Source organism: Oncorhynchus keta, chromosome 21 (genome assembly GCF_023373465.1).
Source record: "Oncorhynchus keta strain PuntledgeMale-10-30-2019 chromosome 21, Oket_V2, whole genome shotgun sequence".
NCBI classification, from domain to species: Eukaryota; Metazoa; Chordata; class Actinopteri; order Salmoniformes; family Salmonidae; genus Oncorhynchus; species Oncorhynchus keta.
The window spans coordinates 46,546,158-46,572,197 of NC_068441.1; the positions used below are offsets into that span (position 1 = coordinate 46,546,158).

The 26,040-nt window shown below is 43.0% G+C and overlaps 1 protein-coding gene across 2 annotated transcripts in view; it reads left to right on the top strand.

The window, feature by feature from the left end:
* Positions 1-6,241: 6,241 nt before the first annotated feature.
* Positions 6,242-26,040, top strand: part of LOC118400618 (proto-oncogene tyrosine-protein kinase Src-like) — a 30,429-nt gene continuing 10,630 nt past the window's right edge. For both annotated transcript variants that reach the window (XM_052474040.1, XM_052474041.1), the window contains exons 1-3: positions 6,242-6,706; positions 17,173-17,448; positions 25,149-25,248. In XM_052474040.1, coding sequence (XP_052330000.1) covers positions 17,181-17,448; positions 25,149-25,248 — 368 coding nt within the window. In that variant the 5' untranslated portion in view covers positions 6,242-6,706; positions 17,173-17,180. The remainder of the gene's footprint in view (positions 6,707-17,172; positions 17,449-25,148; positions 25,249-26,040) is intronic.

Sequence of the window (26,040 nt, forward strand, 5' to 3'; positions counted from 1 at the left end):
GCAGCACAGCTATCCTCGCCTTAAGGCGATCGTTCTCCTGTATATTATGAGTACAGTGACTGAAATTAGAAGGTATTATGTTAATGTTACTACTTAGCTTCGGCTGGTGGAGGTCCTGACGAACCACGTCCAGATAAAGCGTCCGAAGTGAAAAAGTTTAATGAAAAAATGTTGAGCGAGGGAAATACTAAAAATATAAACAGTAAAAAACGTGAAGTTGTCAGGTAGCAAAGTAAGGTTAGCAACAAAACGCACAGCAGCACGTAAACAAGTCTGCAAGGTGTGACCGGAAATGAAGATCTACCAGGTGATTTTTTTTTTACATTCCTCTCTTGCCTGGGGTCTTCTGTTAAGAGACCCAACGTTCGGTGTGAACGTTGACACGCATCGCTTTTACGGTTTTGGAAACATAAGAAAGTATCTTTCATATCAGCAAATAATAATTTTCCCAAAAGCAAAAGGTTAAATTACTACACAACTTTATATAGAGTTAGGGATCCCACATGGCCATATCTCGATGTTACAGCGATTGTTTACGGAAGATAGCTAATTATCTAGCGTGCTCTGAACACCTGTGTGTAAGCTAACTGGGGAGGAAGTGTAGGTAGCTGAAGTGTAGTTTGTCAACTGGAGACACGCAGCATATTGATCTGTGCAAATCTGCTACAGTTTATAACCAACATTTCTGTAAAAAACAAACAAATACTGTAAGAACCTCTTGATTTTGTATTTACTTAACCTTTGTTTGACTTGTTCCTATTTGCAACGACAGCCTAGGAACAGTGGGTAGAATGACCTTTTACCTTGTCAGCTCGGGAAGTCGATCTAGCAACCTTTCGGATTCTGGCCCAACTCTCTAACCACTAGGCTTACCTGCCTCCCCAGGGAGATTGCCGTTTTGGGTTTTTGAGAGCTAATGTGTCTCTTGAGTGTCAATGGGACAGTGAGAGTTTATCTTCAGGAGGAGACAGAACCAAATGACTTTCAATTGAAGCCTGCTGACCTGAATAAGAAGTCCAAAGGACCCCTGTCTGAGTTTCGTCAGAAATGAAAGAAAGAGACCAAGAAGAAGCGATAGGTGTCGCTCTCAAATAGCGCTCTGTTATATCAATATGAAGTTTCAAAAAAGAAATACAACTGTACTTTTTTCATATTTCAATTTCTCATTCCGCCTTATACAGTGCCTTCAGAAAGTATTCACACCCCTTGACTTTTCCCACATTTTGTTGTGTTGCAGCCTGAATTAAACATTGATTAAATTGAGATTTTATTTTGTCACTGACTTAAACAACATAGGCACTAATGTCAAAATGGATTAACGTTTTTTTTTTTATTGTTACTAATTAATAAAATAATTAAATGCTGAAATGTCTTGAGTCAGTAAATATTCAACCCCTTTGTAATGGCAAGCCTGACTTGGAACGTTATTGTTGTGGTTCTATAAGACAAAGATATGCACACATGTAAACAGTATTAGTTAATGATTATAACTATACAATATACATACAGCACCAGTCAAAAGTTTGGACACGCCTACTCATTCCAGGGTTTTTCTTTATTTTTACTATTTTCTACATTGTATAATAATAGTGAAGACATCAAAACTCTGAAATAACACACATCGAATCAAGTAGTAACCGAACAAGTGTTTTAAAAAAATTGAAATATATTTTATATTTGAGATTCTTCAAAGTAGCCACCCTTTGCCTTGATGACAGCTTTGCACACTCTTGGCATTCTCTCAACCGGCTTCATGAAGTAGTCACCTGGAATACTTGAAGGAGTTCCCACATATGCTGAGCACTTGTTGGCTGCTTTTCCTTCACTCTGCGGACCAACTCATCCCAAACCATCTCAATTGGGTTGAGGTTTTGTTATTGTGGAGACCAGGTCATCTGATGCAGCACTCCATCACTCTCCATCTTGGTCAAATAACCCTTACACAGCCTGGAGGTGTGTTTTGGGTCATTGTCCTGTTGATAAACAAATGATAGTCCCACTAAGCGCAAACCAGATGGAATGGCGTATCAGTACAGAAGTCATGAACTGGTGTAACGGTTTTCTAGGTGTGAAGGAGAGTCGGACCAAAACGCAGCGTGTAGATTGCGATCCATGTTTAATCAACAAACGTAAACACGAATTAACACAAACACTACAAAACAATAAACGTAACGAAAACCGAAACAGCCTATACTTGTCAACTAACACAGCGACAGGAACAAAGACACGAAGGACAATCACCCACGACAAACTCAAAGACTATGGCTGCCTAAATATGGTTCCCAATCAGAGACAACGATAAACACCTGCCTCTGATTGAGAACCACTCTAGACAGCCATAGACTTTGCTAGATACCCCACTAAGCTACAATCCCAATACCAACACCAAAACCCCAAGACAAAACACACCACAATACAAAAACCCCATGCTACACCCTGGCCTGACCCAATACATGAAGATAAAACAAAATACTTCGACCAGGGCGTGACAGAACCCCCTCCCTAAGGTGCGGACTCCCGAACGCACCTCAAAACAATAGGGAGGGTCCGGGTGGGCGTCTGTCCATGGTGGCGGCTCCGGGAGCAGGACTTGGACCCCACTCAGTCAATGTCTTAGTCCCCTTTCCTCGCGTCCCTGGATAGTCCACCCTCGCCGCCGACCATGGCCTAGTAGTCCTCACCCAGAACCCCACTGGACTGAGGAGCAGATCGGGACTGAAGGACAGCTCGGGACTGAGGGGAAGCTCGGGAGTGAGAGAAAGCTCAGGAGTGAGAGAAAGCTCGGGAGTGAGAGAAAGCTCGGGAGTGAGAGAAAGCTCGGGAGTGAGAGAAAGCTCGGGAGTGAGAGAAAGCTCGGGAGTGAGAGAAAGCTCGGGAGTGAGAGAAAGCTCGGGAGTGAGAGGAAGCGCGGGAGTGAGAGGAAGCGCGGGAGTGAGAGGAAGCGCGGGAGTGAGAGGAAGCGCGGGAGTGAGAGGAAGCGCGGGAGTGAGAGGAAGCGCGGGAGTGAGAGGAAGCGCGGGAGTGAGAGGAAGCTCAGGAGTGAGAGGAAGCTCGGGAGTGAGAGGAAGCTCAGGCCGGTAGATAGATCTACCAGATCCTGGCTGAATGGCGGACCTGGCGGATCCTGGCTGACTGGCGGATCCTTGCCGACTGGCAGTTCTGGCAGATCCCGGCTGACTGGCGGATCTGGAAGAGTCTGGTTGACTGGCAGATCTGGAAGAGTCTGGCTGACTGGCGGATCTGGAAGAGTCTGGCGGATCTGGAAGAGTCTGGCTGACTGGCGGATCTGGAAGAGTCTGGCTGACTGGCGGATCTGGAAGAGTCTGGCGGATCTGGAAGAGTCTGGCGGATCTGGAAGAGTCTGGCTGACTGGCGGATCTGGAAGAGTCTGGCAGATCTGGAAGAGTCTGGTTGACTGGCAGATCTGGAAGAGTCTGGTTGACTGGCGGATCCTGGCAGACTGAAAGATCTGGCTGCTCCATGCTGACTGGCGGCTCTGGCTGCTCCACGCTGACTGGCGGCTCTGGCTGCTCCATGTAGGCTGACAGCTCTGGCGGCTCCGTGCAGACTGGCAGCTCCTTGCAGACTGGCAGCTCCTTGCAGACTGGCACCCGCACTGGGGCACCGTGCGCACCACTGCATAACACGGTGCCTGCCCGGTCTCTCTAGCCCCCCGGTAACCACAGGAAGTTAGCGTAGGTCTCCTACCTAGCGTAGCCCTACTCCCTGTGAGGCTCCCCCCAAGAAATTGTTGGGGCTGACTCTCGGGCTTCCATCCGCTACGCCGTGCTGCCTCCTCATACCTGCGCCTCTCAGCTTTCGTCGCCTCCAGTTCTTCCTTGGGGCGGTGATATTCTCCAGGCTGAGCCCAGGGTCCATTACCGTCCAGTTCGTCCTCCCATGTCCATTTCTCCAGGTAGTGCAGCCTCTCCCACTTCAGCTGCTGCTGCTCCTGCTGCTGCTGCCTCTGTTGCCTCTCCTGTGGCTCCTGCCTGTTGACACGCTGCTTGGTCCGTTTGTGGTGGGTGATTCTGTAACGGTTTTCTAGGTGTGAAGGAGAGTCGGACCAAAACGCAGCCTCTAGATTGCGATCCACGTTTAATCAACAAACGTAAACACAAATTAACACAAACACTACAAAACAATAAACGTAACGAAAACCGAAACAGCCTATACTTGTCAACTAACACAGCGACAGGAACAAAGACACTAAGGACAATCACCCACGACAAACTCAAAGACTATGGCTGCCTAAATATGGTTCCCAATCAGAGACAACGATAAACACCTGCCTCTGATTGAGAACCACTCCAGACAGCCATAGACTTTGCTAGATACCCCACTAAGCTACAATCCCAATACCAACACCAAAACCCCAAGACAAAACACACCACAATACAAAAACCCCATGCCACACCCTGGCCTGACCCAATACATGAAGATAAACACAAAATACTTAGACCAGGGCGTGACAACTGGGCCTTTACTAGTATTAGCGTACTGATATAGACATATGTAGCTCAGTCAAAAACATATTTTCAGCATCTCTACTTTGGCAAAAAAAATGTAGTTGTAAAATGAAGAACAGTATCTTGCAGGATTCAATAGTTGTAAATATAAGAGTTGTTGCTCTGTCCCTTTCTCTGTGATGTCATTCTAAGGGAATCCAGATAGAACACAACCCTGTCCCTTTCTCTGTGATGTCATTCTACGGGAATCCAGATAGAACACAACCCTGTCCCTTTCTCTGTGATGTCATTCTAAGGGAATCCAGATAGAACACAACCCTGTCCCTTTCTCTGTGATGTCATTCTAAGGGAATCCAGATAGAACACAACCCTGTCCCTTTCTCTGTGATGTCATTCTAAGGGAATCCAGATAGAACACAACCCTGTCCCTTTCTCTGTGATGTCATTCTAAGGGAATCCAGATAGAACACAACCCTGTCCCTTTCTCTGTGATGTCATTCTAAGGGAATCCAGATAGAACACAACCCTGTCCCTTTCTCTGTGATGTCATTCTAACGGAATTCAGAAAGAACAAAACTGTGTCCTCAAACTTTTACATCAAAAGGTGCAAAGTTATGGGCAAAGACAGAAAACATCCATATCAAATTAAACATTTTTCTTGATCAAATAACATGGCAGAAAAAAATCACTTTTGTGCCGTATTAATTTAACATCCTTAAAAACCACTTCATGTACTATATTGTACATAGGCTGGTCATGTAGGTTCGTACCTGTAGACCTTCTATCACCATGACGATTAAAAATGCACAATACAGTATTTTAGTACATTGACACATCAAGTGGTTTGTGATGATGTGGCTCAGTTGGTAGATCATGGTGTTTGCAATGATAGGGTTGTGGGTTTGATTCCCACAGGGGACCAGTATGATTTGCTCTGGATAAAAACTCAACTAAAATGGGAAAGGAATGAATAGACCATTTCAGTTTTCAAATAGAAATAAATAGCATTTGCCAAGTATTTCAAGAAACCGTAAACCATACATCAAGCAAGTATTTGTATTTTCTACAAGTATTATCAGATTAACTGTTTTGTACAGATAATTATGAAACTCAAGTTACAAATGCAGGTAAACACTCAAATACATTTATATCATTTTTTTCAGAAAAGTAGTGCACAGGGCCTTTACTATTCATGTATTAATAGGAATTAAAGCGTTTCCACCGGCATTTTGCGCCTATTTAATTTTTAACGAAACAACAAGATGCCACGTTGTCTAGTGTATTTTGTTTTGTCGACATTTGAAACGTTTCCCGAGAAAATATGCTGTTTCCATCAGGCTTGTCATGACATGTTTTATCCAACATGTACTTTACTTGCATAAAAGTTTTAATGGAAACCTGGTTAGAGACTCACTTTTTAGTTTTCCCAATTTTAATCCAACTAAAAGTAATCAAACGTAAAATTAGATTGGTACAGTTAGTACAGTAATATCAAATGGGAAATGGATGGTAGAACGTGTTCCCTTGTCTTTCACAAACGAGTCCTAACCTAATACAGTATCTATTCCAAGATATAAAGACAGGTTTCCCAGACACAGATTAAACGTCCTATACTAAAAGCATGATCAATGAGCATAACATTGGGACAGTCCCTAAATGGTTGTGTTTAAAAAATATGTTGATATTGGAATTGTCTACGTGAACTAAATTATTCAACGGAGCTACGCTGTATTCCTGACTCCATCCAATTGCGCAAAAAACGTAATTCATTCTTCCCTAACATACATATTGTGCTGTCTTGTTTCGTCAGTGATGCATAGTGATCTTGCCTTTTTTCCCCACAAGGCATGTTTTCACTATATCCCTCGTATATGGCTCCGGGATTAATTTCATAGCCCTAATTTATCACTTCGAATTTCATTAAGCCTACTTAATTTTACTGATATCCTAAACGGATGGATGTCCATTTCCACCGCCTACTTGCGTTTATTTTAGCGAATTGGATCGCCACCGCAATCTGAGTTGTGCCCTCTGCTCAAGGCAATTCCCGTCATGACCTGTCTATTCTTTCAAATTCGCTAAATGGCATTTTCCTTCGGTACTAGTGTTCTCAAAGAAGTTAGACATAATTCGTTTTCGAATCCTTTTCATCAAATGAAGACTACTGTGGGGATTTGATTAGGTTCTTCACGCACTCTTCTGTGCCTTGCGTAAACCTCAAGACGCTTGCTTCAAAGGTAAGTGTTGATTAGCCTAAAATATTTAGCTTTCACCGGGTGAAGGAATGTCAACACATTTTAGTACAATACATTTTCTTCACGTTACACACAGGATCCTTAATTCGACATCGTTTCTATTGCTGGTTTCACATTGTTCCCACCCCACAATGTTTTATGTTGACAGTAGAATGTTAGTCTATTTCATAAAACGTGTACCCTTCAAATTATAGTGACTGTCGTTGACAGATTTAATCTCCCGCACAGCCTACATGGGCTACTATAGTATCATGTATGTCCGACACCTCGACTGAAATGAAGGTATAACAATAATCAATAAACACACACAGGCCAGTGAAATTCAAAATGGAGTTGTAACAGCACCTGATTTGATTCATACAGTCCTACTATAGCCTACAAAGCACGTATTAATAGTAGTATGCATAAGCATGACCTGCACTAAAATACACCCTAGCCAATATCCATTTACAGTCACGAAATTATGTTGGGTTTTCCTATCAAAGGCGTGACCCATTTTTCACCAATGGTGTTACAATACTGCATAGGACAACGTGCGTAAATAGTGACCGGCTGTGAGGAACATAATTTCTTTCGGGCTTTTTTGGTTATACACTTATTATTATTATTATTATTATTATTATTATTATGATTTGGACAGAGACAACCCATACAATGTATGCCCCCCCCAACCTCTTATTTTAGCTACAGCCTATATTTACTGGTTTGAATGAAACAGGTGTGCATCCCTGGGAATTTTAGCGTGGACTGTTCCCAAGTGTCAGCGTATCTGAATGGAGCCCATTGTTCTAGGCTGAACCACACCATTGCATTATAATAGAATAACACAGCTGTATTGATATGCTCCCATACACTGATTCATAACACCCTTACCAACATAAGAATAACATTTGCAAGTTGGCATATTTCTCATGTCAGAGGTGCAGCCTGTACTGCATGGCAATCTATTAATGTGCTGTTGAGTCTTTCTTTGTTGATCGGCTCTTGTTGATGTGCGTTCCCTAAGGATTTATCCAAGGACTGACATGGTTTCAATATAACCTACAGAATGTGTCTATTAAAAGGGAACAGAAGCCCAGTTCCTATTTCAGTCCGTTTTTATGGCTCATTGTCTGTCAATGGTTGATACTGTGTATCTACTTCCTGTTCTTACTGTGCAGAACATGGCTTGTTGGTTTAGGGACAGTACCGTACTAAGTGACGGACAGAGAAGGAAGTGGATCCAGCGTCCAGCGCTGAGTTTATCACCTGGGTTTTCCCCTGACCGCACTCCTCCTGTACCCCGCTACCCCCCTCCCTCCATTGTCTTTGCACAGCAATGGAGGAGAGAAGATTAGATGGGACAGGCCGATAAAACCTTGTTTTCTGGAGAGCTGAGGACTCTGGGACTGCAGAGACAGACACTACCATCTCCTGTGGAGCTTTTTTTATCATCCTTTAACGGGGACCAAGAGACGACGTCAAGGTGATTCTTCGTCCATTCTTAGCCTGCATCTTAAATGGCATTCTATTCCCTATATAGTGCACTAATTTTGACCAGAGCCTTGTGCCTTAGACTATACGGAATAGGGTACCATTTGAGATAAACCCTGGCACATGCAAGCATTATTGCAATTGTTTATCACTGCCATATTACTGCAGTTTTCTATGAACTAAGCCTCAATTTGGTGGCCAGGCTATATTTAGCAGAATTGTGGATTGTTCTGAGGATTGTAGATCTATTCGCCGTAGAGTAGTTGGGGAGGGGGTCTAAATATATCCCCATTTAGTGTTTGTTTTCGCTCCAAGGAACCGGGTAGACCTATGTCAGAATGAGGTGCACACACCTTTCTTTGTTTCAGATTAGTCTCTTTTGATTTTACCATCAGTCTCAAGTGAAAGTCCCAACTGATTTCCTCAATGGAGCAGCAGGACATGTTGAAACCAAAGTAACCATAATTCCACATAACCATTGTACATGGGGCTTTTTAAATGTTTTTTTTATAGAATGTGCCTGGGCGTGTGCAGCACGTTACAATGCCTAGTGAAAGTCTACAAACCCCTTTACACTGTCAGATTTCACTGCCTTCCAATCAATCTAAAAAGGGATTCACTTAGATATGTTTTCCCTACAGATCTACACATTTTCAAAGTGAAAGAAAATTATTGAAACATTTCTAAATGATTAAAAGTGAATACTTGGTGGAGGCATCTGAAAATCCTGGGATATTCTACAGTGGGACAGTTATACATTTTGAATGCAAAAAGACACCAGAGACAAGGTTTGAATATTGCTGTCTAGCAATGATTCCCAACCAAATTTACTGAGCTTGAGGGCAATTCCACAGTAAAAAATGTTGAGACTCAGATTTTTCATTTTAAAATGTGTGTCAGGCAAAAACTATCGATTGCAAAGTTAAACAGACCATACAACGCTATGCACAAAGAATACTTTAACACTTTTCCACTGAAATTTTTACAAAAACAGAATGATGACACAAAAAGGGGTTAAAATGTCTTCACCCTCAGGTGCCTGTTGGAGGATTCTGATTTTCCCACATTCTTACAGTCTTATGGTGAAAGTTCTGAGACTCAGGATTACAATCCCCCCTCCTTTCTCTCCCCTCTTTCCCCCTGTTTCTCTCTTCTTTCTTTCTCCTTCCTCACCCTCTCCCATCTCTCCTACCCCCTTCCCGCCCTCTCAATCTCTCTGAATGTGGGAACTAGGAACAAATCACACAGTCACAGATCCTGATGTTCAAGCACTCTGGCTCCATATTAGGGGAAGGCGCTACGGGTTGCATTAGTTCCGTTGTTTACACACTGTGACAGGCTGCTAAGGGTGTGCTGTTCACAGTTTCCTCCTGGCAAAGAGCAGTCGTAGTCCCTTAAGAGGTTTCAACAGTCTCTCAGAACTCCTAAATGGCTTCCATCCCTCTTCTCCTCAAAACACTCATTGCTAATGATTGGTGCCAGCAGAGCACAATATTGTAGAACTTTCAGATCTAAATATTTCTTTATTTTATTTAACCTTTATTTAACTAGGCAAGTCAGTTAAGAACAAATTCTTATTTACAATGACGGCCTAACCCGGACGACGTTGGGCCAATTGTGCGGCTCCCTATGGGACTCCCAATCACGGCCAGTTGTGATACAGCCTCAAATGGAACCAGGGTCTGTAGTGACGGATCTAGCACTGAGATGCGGTGTCCTAGACCGCTGTGCCACTTGAGAGCCCAAATACATTATGTAGAAGAAACACGCTTCCCTTACATGTAAACAAAGGAATCACGTACGCTCTGTTTATGCCTACGCGGCCCAGGTGATGGCACTGAACAGGAGCATGGTTTTGTCCTGCTTCTCTACCCAATGCCCTTGCACAATCCCTCTCATTAATCTAAAGGGAATGGACTGGTGTAGGAAGAATGGTGGGAACCCTCCAACTAATTATTGCACCAACCCAAAGTTTTTAAATCCATGACAAAGGAGTGTGCAAGTACACACCCAGGGAGAAGGGTATAGAATCGCAATACAACCCCAATGAGGTCATGGAAGAGGTTGTTTGAGGCTGCTGAGTACATTCTGTACTGCAGACTGCTCCAGCACTTCAGGTGGAAGTCGAAAGGGAAGAAACTCCATCTTGATCCTTCACCGTGGTCTCTCGTCTTCTAGTTACTTTTCAGTAGATTTGTATGATACTGTGCTTGACTTTTGTCACAGGTCACTGAGCAATAATGCACTCAGGCTAAATTGTTTGAAGGCAAGTTTAGGGGTAAGAAAAATGTCCAGGAGTTATCCATAGAGAGAAACCTTTTGAGGAACCAAACTTGTAACCATGGAAACTAGAGGTCAACTGATTATGATTTTTTTTTCAATACCGATGCCGATTATTTGAGGACCAAAAAAGCCGATGCCGATTTAATTGGCCGATTAAATGTTTTTTTTTTTAACATTTGTAATAATGACAATTACAACAATACTGAATGAACACTTATTTTAACTTAATATAATACATCAATAAAATCAATTTAGCCTCAAATAAATAATGAAACATGTTCAATTTGGTTTAAATAATGCAAAAACTAAGTGTTGGAGAAGAAAGTAAAAGTGCAATATGTGCCATGTAAGAAAGCTAACGTTTAAGTTCTTTGCTCAGAACATATGAAAGCTGGTGGTTCCTTTTAACATGAGTCTTCAATATTCCCAGGTAAGAAGTTTTAGGTTGTAGTTATTATAGGAATTATAGGACTATTTCCCTCTATACCATTTGTATTTCATATACCTTTGACTATTGGATGTTCTTATAGGCACTTTAGTATTGCCAGTGTAACAGTATAGCTTCCGTCCCTCTCCTCGCTCCTCCTTGGGCTCGAACCAGAAACACAACGATAACAGCCACCCTCGAAGCAGCATTACCCATGCAGAGCAAGTGAAACAACCACAGGCTCAGAGCGAGTGACGTTTGAAATGCTATTAGCACGCGCTAACTAGCCAGACATTTCACTTCGGTTACACCAGCCTCATCTCGGGAGTTGATAGGCTTGAAGTCATAAACAGGGCAATGCTTGACACACAACGAAGAGCTGCTGGCAAAACACACGAAAATGCTGTTTGAATGAATGTTTACGCGCCTGCTTCTGCCTACCACTGCTCAGTCAGATACTTAGATACTTGTATCAGTCAGATTATACGCAACGCAGGACACACAAGATAATATCTAGTAATATCTAGTAATATCATCAACCATGTGTAGTTAACTAGTGTTTATGATTGATTGATTGTTATTTATAAGATAAGTTTAATGCTAGCTAGCAACTTAATATATGCCATTTAGCAGACGCTTTTATCCAAAGCGACTTACAGTCATGTGTGCATACATTCTACGTATGGGTGGTCCCGGGAATCGAACCCACTACCCTGGCGTTACAAGCGCCATGCTCTACCAACTGAGCTACAGAAGGACCACGTACCTTGGCTTACAGCATTCGCGTAACAGGCAGTCTCCTTGTGGAGTGCAACAAGAGGCAGGTCGTTATTGCGTTGGACTAGTTAACTGTAAGGTTGCAAGATTGGATCCCCGAGCTGATAAGGTGAAAATCTGTCGTTCTGCCCCTGAAGGAGGCAGTTAACCCACCGTTCCTAGGATGTAATTGAAATTAAAATGTGTTCTTAACTGACTTGCCTAGTTAAATAAAGATTAAATAAAGGTAAATAAATAAAAATCGGCAAAATCAGTGTCCAAAAATACAGATTTCCGATTGTTATGGTAACTTGAAATCGGCCCTAATTAATCGGCCATTCCGATTAATCGGTTGACCTCTAATGGAAACCCATCGTTTTCTGATCAGTAGCATGGGCCAAAGGTTCATTGGAGTGTTCTTTGAATTAGGCCATGCAAAAGGAATTAAGGTTGTAGGGTTTTCTATATAAAATAAGTTGCATGCTGTGCTAATGTAGAAGCCACGCTGGTATTCTGTACCACACTCCCACCAGCACTCTGCTCTCCAAAGTAAATGTCAGCAGAAGGTCTACTGCAGAGGAAGCTGGCGGGAGTAGCTATAGGAGGACGGGCTCATTGGAATGGCTGGGATGGCATCAATGGAACGGTATCAAACACATCAAACATATGGAAACCACATGTTGGACTTCTATTTATTACATTCTAGCCATTACAATGAGCCCATGCTCCTATAGCTCCCCCACCAGCCTCCACTGCCCTACTGGTATACTTCTAAAACATCAGGACAGGAGCTTTTTGAAACACAAAAAAAAACTGAAATTGAGCATTCCCCTGTTTCAAAAAGTTTTCTCCCAATTTTGTTCTGAACGTAATGAGCCAGGTCAGGTGATGTCACTGTTTGAGCTAGCTACATTTCCACCGTTCTAGGACATTGGTACAGGATTTTGGCCCTGAATGTTTTGTCCAAATCCAGACCTGTACACAAGCTAGCTAAGCTAGTTTAGTCCATTGGTCCATTAGTTTAGTCCATTGGTACAGGCTTTTGCCCTGGGTGCTGTTTGGTCCAGGGCCCGGGCAATGCGCCAAGCTATCTTAACTAGTTAGCTACCACTATGCTAAGCTATTACATTGGTACAGACTTTTGACCCCAGCTGATGGTATTTTGTCCAGGGCCAGGCATGTGTACAATATTTGTCCTTTTTGTCCCTCTGGTCCCATAATAACAGTGACTTACAGCAGGAAGACCAGTCAGTACTAATATAATATAGCCCAGGCTCTGGCCAGCCTCATCGAACACCCACTAACATTGAGCAGTCATCTACCCCCCCAGGTCTCTCTCTGTGTGACGAAGCAGCATGAAACTGAGGGAGACGTTAACCCCTTCACTGGGCTGGCTTTCATTCTGGCTCCGGATGAATCAAAGACACTCACGTCCACACTCACTCACACACATACAGTAGGCACGCTAGGGCCGGGACTATACCAGTATCTCCATACGCGTTAGTATTTTTATTTCTTTGAACCTTTATTTAACTAGGCAAGTCAGAACAAATTCTTATTTACAATGACGGCTTACCAGAAGGCAAAAGGCCTCCTGTGGGGACAGGAGCTGGAATTAAAAATAAAATATAGGACAAAAACACACATCACGACAAGAGAGACAACACACCACTACATAGAGACCTAAGATGACAACATAGCATGGCAGCAACACAACATGACAACAACATGGTAGCAACACAACATAGCAGCAGCACAATATGGTAGCAGCACAAAACATGGTACAAACATTATTGGGCACAGACAACAGCACAAAGGGCAAGAAGGTAGAGCCAACAATATATCACGCGAAGTAGCCACAACTGTCAGTAAGCGTGTCCATGATTGAGTCTTTGAATGAAGAGATTGAGATGAAACTGTCCAGTTTGAGTGTTTGTTGCAGCTCGTTCCAGTCGCTAGCTGCAGCGAACTGAAAAGACGAGCGACCCAGGGATGTGTGTGCTTTGAGGACCTTTAACAGAATGTGACTGGCAGAATGGGTGTATGTGGAGGATGAGGGCTGCAGTAAATATCTCAGATAGGGGGGAGTGAGGCCTAAGGGTTTTATAAATAAGCATCAACCAGTGGGTCTTTATATATATATATATATATATATATTATATATATATATATTCTAACCTTTATTTAACTAGGCAAGTCAGTTAAGAACAAATCCTTATTTTCAATGACGGCCTAGGAACAGTGGGCTAACTGCTTGTTCAGGGGCAGAACGACAGATTTGTACCTTGTCAGCTCGGGGGATTTGAACTTGCAACCTTCTGGTTGCGACGGGTATACAGAGATTACCAGTTTACAGAGGAACATAGAGTGCAGTGATGTGTCCTATAAGGAGCACTGGTGGCAAATCTGATGGCCGAATTGTAAAGAACATCTAGCCACTCGAGAGCACCCTTACCTGCCGATCTATAAATTACGTCTGCGTAATCTAGCATGGGTAGGATGGTCATCTGAATCAGGGTTAATTTGGCAGCTGGGGTGAAAAGGGAAGCGATTATGATAGAGGAAACCAAATCTAGATTTAACTTTAGCCTGCATCTTGATATGTGCTTAGAGAAGGACAGTGTACTGTCTAGCCATACTCCCAAGTACTTGTATGAGGTGACTACCTCAATCTCTAAACCCACAGAGGTAGTAATCACACCTGTGGGTAGAGGGGCATTCTTCTTACCAAACCACAGGACCGTTGTTTTGGAGATGTTCAGAACAAGGTCAAGGGCAGAGAAATCTTTGTTGTAGAGCGTTTAACACAAAATCCGCGGAGGGGCCAGCAGAGTTTAAGACAGACAAGGTGGCAAGGAAACAAAATACAAAACGGATTTAACTTCTTTAGGAAATCACCTCTAATGTTGGAAATAAGCATCATTATGTTGTCATCCGGAGTTAAATATATTTATTTTCCAAGCTATAGCACCCAATATTTACACACAGCAGGTTTTTAAAGGACCATAGAGTTTTGCTTGCTTCATAGGTTTCATTTTTGCCATGGAAAAAATATTGCGATACTGGTATCGTCCCGGCCCTAATGTGCACACACACACACACACACACACACACACACACACACACACACACACACACACACACACACACACACACACACACACACACACACACACACACACACACACACACACACACACACACACACACACACACACACACACACACACTCCCTTCCACATATACAGATGCACACAACAGATTTACATACACACTACTGAGTTGCACCCCCTTTTGCCCTCAGAACAGCTTCCATTCTCCTGGACATGGACTCTACAAGGTGTTGAAAGCTTTCCACAGGGATGCTGGCGCATGTTGTCTCCAATGCTTCCCACTGTTGTATCAAGTTGGCTGGATGTCCTTTGGTTGGTGGACCATTCTTGATACACACAGGAAACTGTTGAGCATGAAAAACCCAGCAGCGTTGCAGTTCTTGACACACTCAAACCGGTGTGCCTGGCACCTATTACCATACCCCATTCAAAAGCACTTAAATCTTTTTTCTTACCCATTCACCCTAAGAATGGCACACACACACAATCCATGTCTCAAGGCTTAAAAATCCTTTTTTAACCTGTATCCTCCCCTTCATCTACACTGATTGAAGTGAATTTAACAGATGATATCAATCAGAGATCATAGCGTTTAGCTGGATTGACCTGGTCAGTTTACGTCCTAATGTTTTGAACACTCAGTGGTGTATTTAAACCCCCAAAGCACAACACCTGACTGTGTCGAGGTCTTTTCACACTCATGGACAATGCAGCAACTGTACACACCAGACACAACCTCACCCCCAGATGCTGCAGCAACACTCCCACATACTGTACACACCAGACTCAACTCCAGATGCTACAGCACCTACCTTCTCTAGTCCTTTTTCAGCTATTCCTAGTTCCCCTGCTCCTTCCCCACCCACTGTTAGTCACACTCAGTCCTGTCTGTCTGTCAACACACACAAACGTTATGTTCTTCTATCCTCGTGGGGACCTGAAATGTATTTCAATTCAAAATGACCCCAACGCCGACTCCTAATCCTAACCCCCTAACCCTAATTATAAACCTGACCCTAATTACAACCCTTAAACCTAACCCCTAAGCTTAAAATAGCCTTTGTACTCATGGAGAATCTTTCTTGTTTTACTACCCTTGTGAGGTAATTTGGGGATTTTAGGTCCACGCAAGGATAGAAGAAGCAACCCCCCCCACACACACACACAGTCACAGTGAGTGTGTTGGAAACGAGATGTGAGAGACACAGGGTGTGTGTGTGTCAGAGCTTCTGTTCTCAGGGACAGACGAACAGCTGCTCACACACACACTAACTGCCACACACAACGGAACAAGCCGTGTGTGTGTGTGCGGGTGTATCATCTAGCTTGTAATAGGTTTCCATTGTGACTCATTCTGTTGTACAGAGGGAAGAATTTAACTGGTGTTTGTGTCCATGATTGTAACAGAGTCTGTAAGAATAGGATTCAATTTGAAATATAGGGGTGATAAACCAAATACTGTACAATTACTGACGATGATAAAATTATTGTTGTCAATGTCGGCCAGGGCCAAAGTTTCCGCTCAGAGCTGTCATAAACTGTGTCTTATATTGTGTACATTGTAGATCTGTATTTATTTAACACCAGGTTGAATCAACATATTATATGACCTTGAATCTACAAACACCCGTCGCTGTCTGTTGACTTTTTCAAGGTGTCCTTTTAGAGTATTTGCCTTGTAAGCGGCTCCAGCAACTGAAACTGGAAGATCTCCAGGGAAACTCAATGAATGGCCCCTGAATAGAGACTCAATAGCAGGGTCATGTTCATAAGGTCACATTTTTAAAATGTTTTGCAATGGAAAATGTGTGCCATATTGGACCAGGTTGTCCCTTTCAGCCAGTTTTCTTCCATTTGGTTCCTAATGAACACCACCCTGCTGAATGATTCTACTATTGCAGGGAAAGGGATGATATAGAACCAGACCTGGGTTCAAATACTATTTCAAACAACAATTACTTTCACATTATAATTTTTTTTTTAAATAAATATTTTAATGTATTTGGAAATACACTTGGAAAGTATTTTAAAATTCACTGACCCAAATACACTCCCATGCATTTAACCCATGTATTTCAAAATAGTATTTTAAATACAATTTGGGAGACCATTTGTTTTTTGTTTTACAAATAACCATTTAAATACTAAAATAAAAGTACTTATTTTGGGCTGTGTATTTGAAAATACTCAAAAAACACAGAAAAAACTATTTTAAATACCAGATACTCAAATACACATCAGGAAGAGATGGGTCTCTCCATCACCAGCTCGAGCTTGAGTGCATTCAATTCAGTTTGTATAGAATTGAATTGAGTGATTGTATTGAATCAAACAGGACTGAACTGCATTGAGCCAGATTGAAATGAATTCATTTGAGATGTTAATATTTTTCTCAGGCCTGCTGATGGGGGCGGGCAAGAGCAAGCCCAAGGAGCCAGGCCAGCGCTCACTGAGTCTCGATGGCACCATTGGCACGGGCTCGGACAGTGGGCACCACCACCACCTCAACTCGATACAGCAGACCCAGACCCCCAACAGGAGTCCCGCCGTAGGGGGCGCCAGACATGGCCACCACCCCGGGAATGCTCCCACCAACACGCCTGAGCTGGCGCTGTTCGGTGGAGTAGACCACGCGGGTGGTATCACCTCCCCTCACAGAGGACCACTAGCAGGTAGGTGGAGCAGGAAGTTCTTAGGCTGCATTCAGCAGGGGAAACGTTGTGGAACATTTAGATGGGCTGCTTTCAGCAGGGGAAAATGTTTGGAACTTTCAGCTGGGCTGCGATTAGCATGGCAAAGCATTGTAGAATGTTCAAATGGAAATATGTTATGTAAAACAAACATGTTATTGTTCCACATTTCTTTGAATTACTTTTCAATAATAATTTTGGATACATATTACAAGTGTATGCCACAAATATATCCCCCCAAAGTACAGTACCTTTCTATTGATTTTGTTTGAGGAGATCCAAAATGTCATTATTCATTCCGGCTAAGGGCTGTTCTTTATGCACGACGTAACGCGGAGTGCCTGGATGCATTCCAGGTGACTACCACATGGAGCTGGTTAAGAGAATGCCAAGAGTGTGCAAAGCTGTCATTAAGGCAAAGGGTGTTTTCTTTGAAGAATCTCAAAAATAAAATACATTTGGATTTGTTTAACACTTTTTTGGTTACATGATTCCATGCAGTGGCAAAAGAAATTGTGAACCCTTTGGAAATACCTGGATTTCTGCATAACTTGGTCATAAAATTTGATCTGATCTTCATCTAGGTCACAACAATAGACAAACAGTCTGCTTAAACTAATAACACACAAACAATTATATGTTTGTCTTCATTGAACACACCGTGTAAACATTCACACTCGGGATGCAAAAAGTATGTGAACCCTTGGATTTATTAACTGGTTGACCCTCCTTTGGCAGCAATAATCTCAACCAAATGTTTTCTGTAGTTGCGGATCAGACCTGCACAATGGTCAGGAGGAATTTGACCATTCCTCTTTACAAAACTGTTTTAGTTCAGCAATATTCTTGGGATGTCTGGTGTGAACTGCTCTCTTGAGGTCATGCCACAGCATCTCAAATCGGGGTGAGGTCAGGACTCTGACTGGGCCACTCCAGAAGTTGTATTTTCTTCTGTTGAAGCCATTCTGTTGTTGATTTACTTCTGTGTTTTGGGTCGTTGTTCTGTTGCATCCCCCAACTTCTGTTGAGCTTCAATTGGTGGACAGATAGCCTTACATTCTCCTGCAAAATGTCTCAATAAACTTGGGAATGAACTTTTCTGTCGATGATAGCAAGCTGTCCAGGCCCTGAAGCAGCCCCAGGAAAAGCATCCCTAAACCATGATGCTCCCTCCACCATATTTTACAGTTGGGATGAGGTTTTGATCTTGGTGTGCTGTGCCTTTTTTCCCCTCCACACATAGTGTTGTGTGTTCCTTCCAAACAACTCAACTGTAGTTTCATCTGTCCACAGAATATTTTGCCAGTAGCACTGTGGAACATACAGGTCCACTTTTGCAAACTTCAGACGTGCAGCAATGTTTTGTTTGTGGCTTCGTCCGTGGTGTCCTCCCATGAACACCATTCTTGTTTAGTGTTTTACGTATCATTGATTCGTCAGAGATGTTAGCATGTTCCAGAGATTTCTTTTAAGTCTTTAGCTGACACTCTAGGATTCTTCTTAACCTCCATTGACCATTGAGCACTCCTAGGGAGAGTAGCAACAGTGCTATACTTAATCCATTTATAGACAATTTTTCTTACCGTGGACTGATGAACATCAAGGCTTTTAGAGATACTTTTGTAGCCCTTTACAGCTTTATGCAAGTCAACAATTCTTAATCTGAGGTCTTCTGAGATCTCTTTTGTTTGAGGGATGGTTCACATCAGGCAATGCTCCTTGTGAATAACAAACTCACATTTTGTGAGTTTTGTTTTAAAGGGCAAGGCAGCTCTAACCAACATCCCCAATCTCATCGTATGTTTGTCTATTGTTGTGACTTCGATGAAGATCAGATAAAATTTGATGACCAATTTATGCAGAAATCCAGGTAATTCCAAAGGGTTCACATACTGTTTCTTGCCACTGTATGTCGTGAGGAGAACACACTGGAGTCATTTAGCCTTTGGTTGGAGTTGGAAATGTATACTGTAGGTAGAGCAAAACACCAGTCTCAACGTCAACAGTGAAGAGGCGACTCCGGGATGCTGGCCTTCTGGGCAGAGTTTTGCGGGTACTATTTAATTAAGCTGCCATCTGAGGACTTGTGAGGCATCTGTTTCTCAAACTAGACACTCTAATGTACTTGTCCTCTTGCTCAGTTGTGCACTGGGGCCTCCCACTCTTTATATTCTGGTTAGAGCCAGTTTGCTCTGTTCTGTGAAGGGAGTAGTACACAGCGTTGTACGAGATCTTCTGTTTCTTGGCAATTTCTCACATGGAATAGCCTTCATTTCTCAAAACAAGAATAGACTAACATGTTTCAGGAGAAAGGTAATTGTTTCTTGCCATTTTAAGCCTGTAATCGAACCCACAAATGCTGATGCACCAGATACTCAAATAGTCTAAAGAAGGCCAGTTTTATTGCTTCTTTAACAGAACAACAGTTTTCAGCTGTGCTAACATAATTGCAAAAGGGTTTTCTAATGATCAATTAGCCTTTTAAAATGATGAACTTGGATTAGCTAACACAACGTGCCATTGGAATACAGGAGTGATGGTTGCTGATAATGGGCCGCTGTACCCCTATGTAGATATTCCATTTTAAAAATCTGCCGTTTCCAGCTACAATAGTCATTAACAATGTCAACACCATAATTTCTGATCAATTTTATATTATTTTAATGGTCAAAAAAATTGCTTTTCTTTCAAAAACAAGGACATTTCGAAGTGACCCCAAACTTTTGAATGGTAGTGTGTGTGTATATATAACAAAAATATAAATACATGTAGTGTTGGTCCCATGGTTCATGAGCTGAAATGAAAGATCCCAGAAATCTTCCATACGCACATAAAGCTTATTTCTCTCAAATGTTTGACACAAATTTGTTTACATCCCTGGTAGTGAACAAAGATAATCTGACGGGTATGTCATATCAAGAAGCTGATGAAACAGCATGATCATTACACAGGTGCACCTTGTGCAGGGGACAATAAAAGGCCAATCTAAAATGTGCAGTTTTGTCACACAACACAATGCCACAGATGTCTGAAGTTTTGAGCAAGCTTGCAATTGGCATGCTGTTTGCAGGAATGTCCACCAGAGCTGTTGCCAGATAGTTTAATATTTATTTCTCTACCATAAGCCTCCTCTAAAGTCATTTTAGAGAATTTAGCAGTACGTCCAACCGGCTTCGCAACAGCAGACCATGTGTAACCACGTCAGCCCAGGTTCTCCACATCTGGCTTCTTCACCTACGGGATCACCTGAGACCAGCCACCCGGACAGTTGATGAAAACTGTGGGTTTGCACAACCGAAGAATTTCCCTGTGATGGTCAGAAATCCATCTGTTTGCTGATAACAACATTGTGAACAGAGTGCCCCATGGTGGGGTTATGGTATGGGCAGGCATAAGCTATGAGCAACGAACACAATTGCATTTTATCGATGGCAATTTGAATGCACAGAAATACCGTGACAAGATTTTGAGGCCCATTGTCGTGCCATTCATCTGCCGCCATCACCTCATGTTTCAGCGTGATAATACACAGCCCCATGTGGCAAGGATCTTTACACAATTCCTGGTAGTTAAAAATGTCCCAGTTCTTCCAGTGCCTGCAGGACCAGACATGTCACCCAATGAGCCTGTTTGGGATGCTCTGGATTGACGTATCCGACAGCGTGTTCCAGGTCCCGGCAACATCCAGCAACCTTGCACTTCCGTTGAAGAGGAGTGGGACAACATTCCAGAGGCCACAATCAACAGCCTGATGAACTCTGCGAAGGAGATGTGTCGCACTGCATGAGGAAAAAGGTGGTCACACCAGGTACTGACTGGTTTTCTGAAGGTGGTCACACTTGATACTGACTGGTTTTCTGATCCACGCCTAAACTTAAAAAAGGTTATTTGTGACCAATAGATGCATATCTGTATTCCCAGTTATGTGAAATCCATAGATTAGGGCCTAATGGATTTATTTCAATTGACTGATTTCCTTATGAACTGTAACTCAGTAAAATCTTTGAAATTGTTTCATGTTGATTTTATATTTTTGTTCAGTCTAAATCACACAGCTGACCAAATTACACAGTATTTTAGTTCTGGGTTAACCACGATTATAAATAGCCAGGTTGTTCAGCTATATATGTACAAGCCACAGGAGGTTGGTGGCACCTTAATTGGGGAGAACGGGCTCGTAGTAATGACTGGAGCAGAATAGGTGGAACGGTATCCATGTGTTTGATGCCCTTCCATTTTCCCCGTTTCAGCCATTTATTATGAGCCGTCTCCCCCTCAGCCCCCACTGGTACAAGGCTAGGAGGAGAACCCCAGGACCTCAACAAGGTCAAGATAGGACACATACAGCCACAACACAGTGGTCCTACTGATGATTGGTATTTTTTTACCTTTATTTAACTAGGCATGTCAGTTAAGAACAAATTCTTATTTTCAATGACGGCCTAGGAACAGTGGGTTAACTGCCTGTTCAGGGGCAGAACGACAGAGTTGTACCTTGTCAGCTCGGGAATTTGAACTTGCAACCTTCCGGTTACTAGTCCAACGCTCTAACCACTAGGCTACCCTGCCGCCCCAATATAGTTAGCTAGCCAGGCAGTTAACTGCAGTGCCCAACCACCTGAATATAAGCTATGATGCCCAATATGTGAATGTTTGTTTGTTTTAGCTACTATCACAATGCTGATTGCCTATGATGGTAAAGCTTTCCATTTGGCTATTACCGTTAAGTGTATATCGTCTGTCTTGCTTAACATTTAAGTAATTGACACAAACAGCCATGTGATCACATTCAAACATGTTCTCATGTGGCAACTGAAGTCTGATGGCGACAGAGCAAGGAAGCAAGTGCTGCAAAAGTTCTGCAGTCTGCAACAACTACAAGGAGGGGATTCAGGGGTTTATCACCGAGCACCTGGGATTTGTGGCTAACCACCTGATTCGCTATGTCTGGTCCTCTGTAGCTAAGTTGGTAGAGAATGGCTCTTGCAATGCCTGGATAGTGGCTTTGACTCCCAGGGCCACCTATACATAACAAATGTATGAACACATGACTTTAGGTTGCTTTGGATAAAAAAGTCTCTGCCGAAATTACAGTCATATTATTATAATACCAGTTTTTATGTGTTGGTGCACTATGACGAGAAGGTGAAGTAACTATAAACTAGTACGCTGTCAGCAATCAGTGAACACATTTTATTTCCCCTAGCTTTATGCTATAGTTGCAATATAGTGTGCTTTCTGGACCGACGTGTGTTTTATTCTCTTTCAGCACCTTCTAGTGTACCTGCGGATTGTGTAGACTACTTCCTTTGGCGCAGGTTAGGAAGAGGAAATGGGGGTACCTTTCCCTCAAAAACCATTCCATTTATTCCATTCCTATGAGCCCGTCCTCCTATAGCTCATCCCACCAGCCTCTGCTAGTGTATTTGCAGCATCTGTTGACAGCGACTATTGAATTACAATAAATATAATGTACTAAGTTAGATTTTTGTGAAGACTGAAAAACATACAAGTATTGTTGAGATGGGAATGGTATGATCATGGAAAAACCTTCTTTAAGGCTACATCTGCTTGGAGTGCCAAGTCCGTCTCCAGGTAGTGCCAAGCCCGTCTCCAGGGAGTGCCAAGCCCGTCTCCAGGGAGTGCCAAGCCTGTGTCCAGGGAGTTCCAAGCACATCTCCAGGGAATGCCAAGCCCGTCTCCAGGGAGTGCCAAGCCCGTCTCCAAGGAGTGCCAAGCCCGTCTCCAAGGAGTGCCAAGCCCGTCTCCAAGGAGTGCCAAGCCCGTCTCCAGGAGTGCCAAGTCCGTCTTCAGTTTGACTTTGAAGACTCTCACAGACCTGACATGACACTATAGTGTGTCTAGACCAGATGGTCAATCATTATTTTGCGTCTCCTGTAAAGTGATTGGTTGCACTTTCATTTCTGGGATTTTCTACTGGCGAGAGTCCCCCCCACGGCGTCTAATTAACCAATCAAAGATTCCCCGGTCCAAACCAGGTGCTCGTTATAAAGGGAAAGCTGAGAAACTATAGACGTTGTGACCGTCAAGGACATTAGGCATCCCTAATGTCAATTCCGGTATCTCTTTCCAGGAAATGTACATTGGATTAGACAGCCCAATGTTTCCTGTAGTTGTTTTTATTTTGGCAGGGTGCAAAAGCCAACAATGTAATATTCTAAGATGTGAATGCCAAAACATTAAATTGAAATGAATTGAGACAAATATATAAGTGTTTTGGCAACAGAGCTGATTATCCTACTGCCTATTTCAGTGTCGTTTCTCCCATTCTTCTCTGCAGATCCTTTCAAGCTCTGTCAGGCTAGATGGGGAGTGTCGCTGTACAGCTATTTTCAGGTCTCTCCAGAAATGCACGATCAGTTTCAAGTCTGGGATCTGGCTGGGCCACTCAAGGACATTCAGAGGCTTGTCTCGAAGCCACTCCTTGGCTGTGTGCTTAGCCTCGTTGTCCTATTGGAATGTGAACGTTCGTCCCAGTCTGTGGTCCTGAGCGCTCTGGAGCAGGTTTTCATCAAGGATCTCTCTGTACTTTGCTCCGTTCATCTTTCCCTCGATCCTAACTAGTCTCCCAGTCCGTGCAGCTGAAAAACCTCCCCACACCATGTTGCTGCCACCGCCATGCTTCATTGTAGGGATGGTGCCAGGTTACCTCCAGACGCGACGCTTGGCATTCAGGCCAAGCATTTCATCAGAACAGAGCATCTTGTTTCTCATGGTCTAAGGGTCCTTTAGGTGCCTTTTGGCAAACTCCAAGTGGGCTGTCATGTGCCTTTTTACCATGTTGCTGCTTCCGCCATGACCACTCTACCATAAAGAAAGGCCTGATTGGTGGAGTGCTACAGAGATGGTTGCCCTTCTGGAAGGTTCTCCCATCTCCACAGAGGAAGTCTGGAGCTCTGTCAGAGTGACCATCGGGTTCTTGGTCACCTCCCTGACCAAGGCCATTCTCCCCGATTGCTCAATTTGGCCGGGCGGCCAGCTCTAGGAAGAGTCTTGGTGGTTCCAAACTTCTTCCATTTAAGAATGATGTAGGCCACTGTGTTCTTGGGTACCTTCAATGCTGCAGAAATGTTTTGGTACCCTTCCCCAGATCTGTGCCTGGGTACAATCCTGTCTCTGAGCGCTACGGGCAATTCCCTCAACCTCATGACTTGGTTTTTGCTCTGACATGCACTGTCAACTGTGGGACCTAATATAGGTGTGTGTGTGTGTGTGTGTGTGTTCCTTTCCAAGTCATGTCCAATCAATTTAATTTTTCACTGGTAGACTCCAGTCAAGTTGTAGAAACATCTCAAGGATGATCAATGGAAAAAGGATGCACCTGAGCTCAATTTCGAGTCTCATCATAAAGGGTCTGAATACTTATGTAAATAAGGTCTTTCTGTTTTTCACTTTGTCAGTATGGGGTATTGTGTGGAGATTGAGGAAAAAATATAATTTAATCAATTTTAGAATAAGCCTGTAACGTAACAAAGTATGGAAAATATCTGAATAGGTCTGGATACACTCTGAAGGTACTCGTAGTTCTAGATGAATATAGTGTATTACAAAAAGAGGATACTGTACTTTGCCTTGAGAGATGCCAATCCTCAGCTGCATGTGTGTTAGCCCAAAACTCTCCTATCTCTAACATTTTGTGTGTGTGTGTGTCCATCCTGTAGGAGGTGTCACTACATTTGTGGCACTCTATGACTATGAATCACGGACTGCCTCAGACCTGACCTTCAAGAAAGGCGAGCGGCTGCAGATCATCAACAACACGTAAGGAGATGCCCACTCCATCGTCTCCCTGTTTAGATACTACATGTCCGCCATGTACTCTCACCTAGACACACACACACTCATCCAGACGAAGACAAACCCAAACACACACCGTGTGGACACACAAGCATGCACACTGTACACACAGTCACAGTGAGTGCTGACTTATTCATAATTCCTCGTTAGCCAAACAACACTGTCTGTCCCCTTTCTGTCGCCCCATCTGCTGTGTACAACATTACTACAAATGTTTTCAGATCTTACAAGGGAAACCTTGTCAGGTCATGTTCATTAGGCACTAAACGAAGGAAAACAAACTGAAACAGCGAGGCACTACTGCTGTAAAAATGTTTTCTGTTGTGTGCCCTAATGAACGCAATCCTGATTATAGCCCTTCTACTGTTGATTGGGTCTAATAGTTCAAGTTTGTCCTTTCCAAAAGCATCACTCGGACAGACACAAGCCAGTTTGTTTCCAAAAAAGTATTTTTTTCCATCACTGGGTATTTTGGATGCAACAGGAGAGAATACGTCATACCCAGATATGTCACCCAATGAGCCTATTTAGATACAACAGAGTTGGATTACAGGAAGACGGTTCACAGCTCACTATAGGAAGACATTTTAAAATGCACCGTTTCAAAACATACATTTCAGGTCAGGCCATGTGGGAGTTAGGTACAGGATGGTCTCTGCCTGTTTTACACACACACACACACACACACACACACACACACACACACACACACACACACACACACACACACACACACACACACACACACACACACAC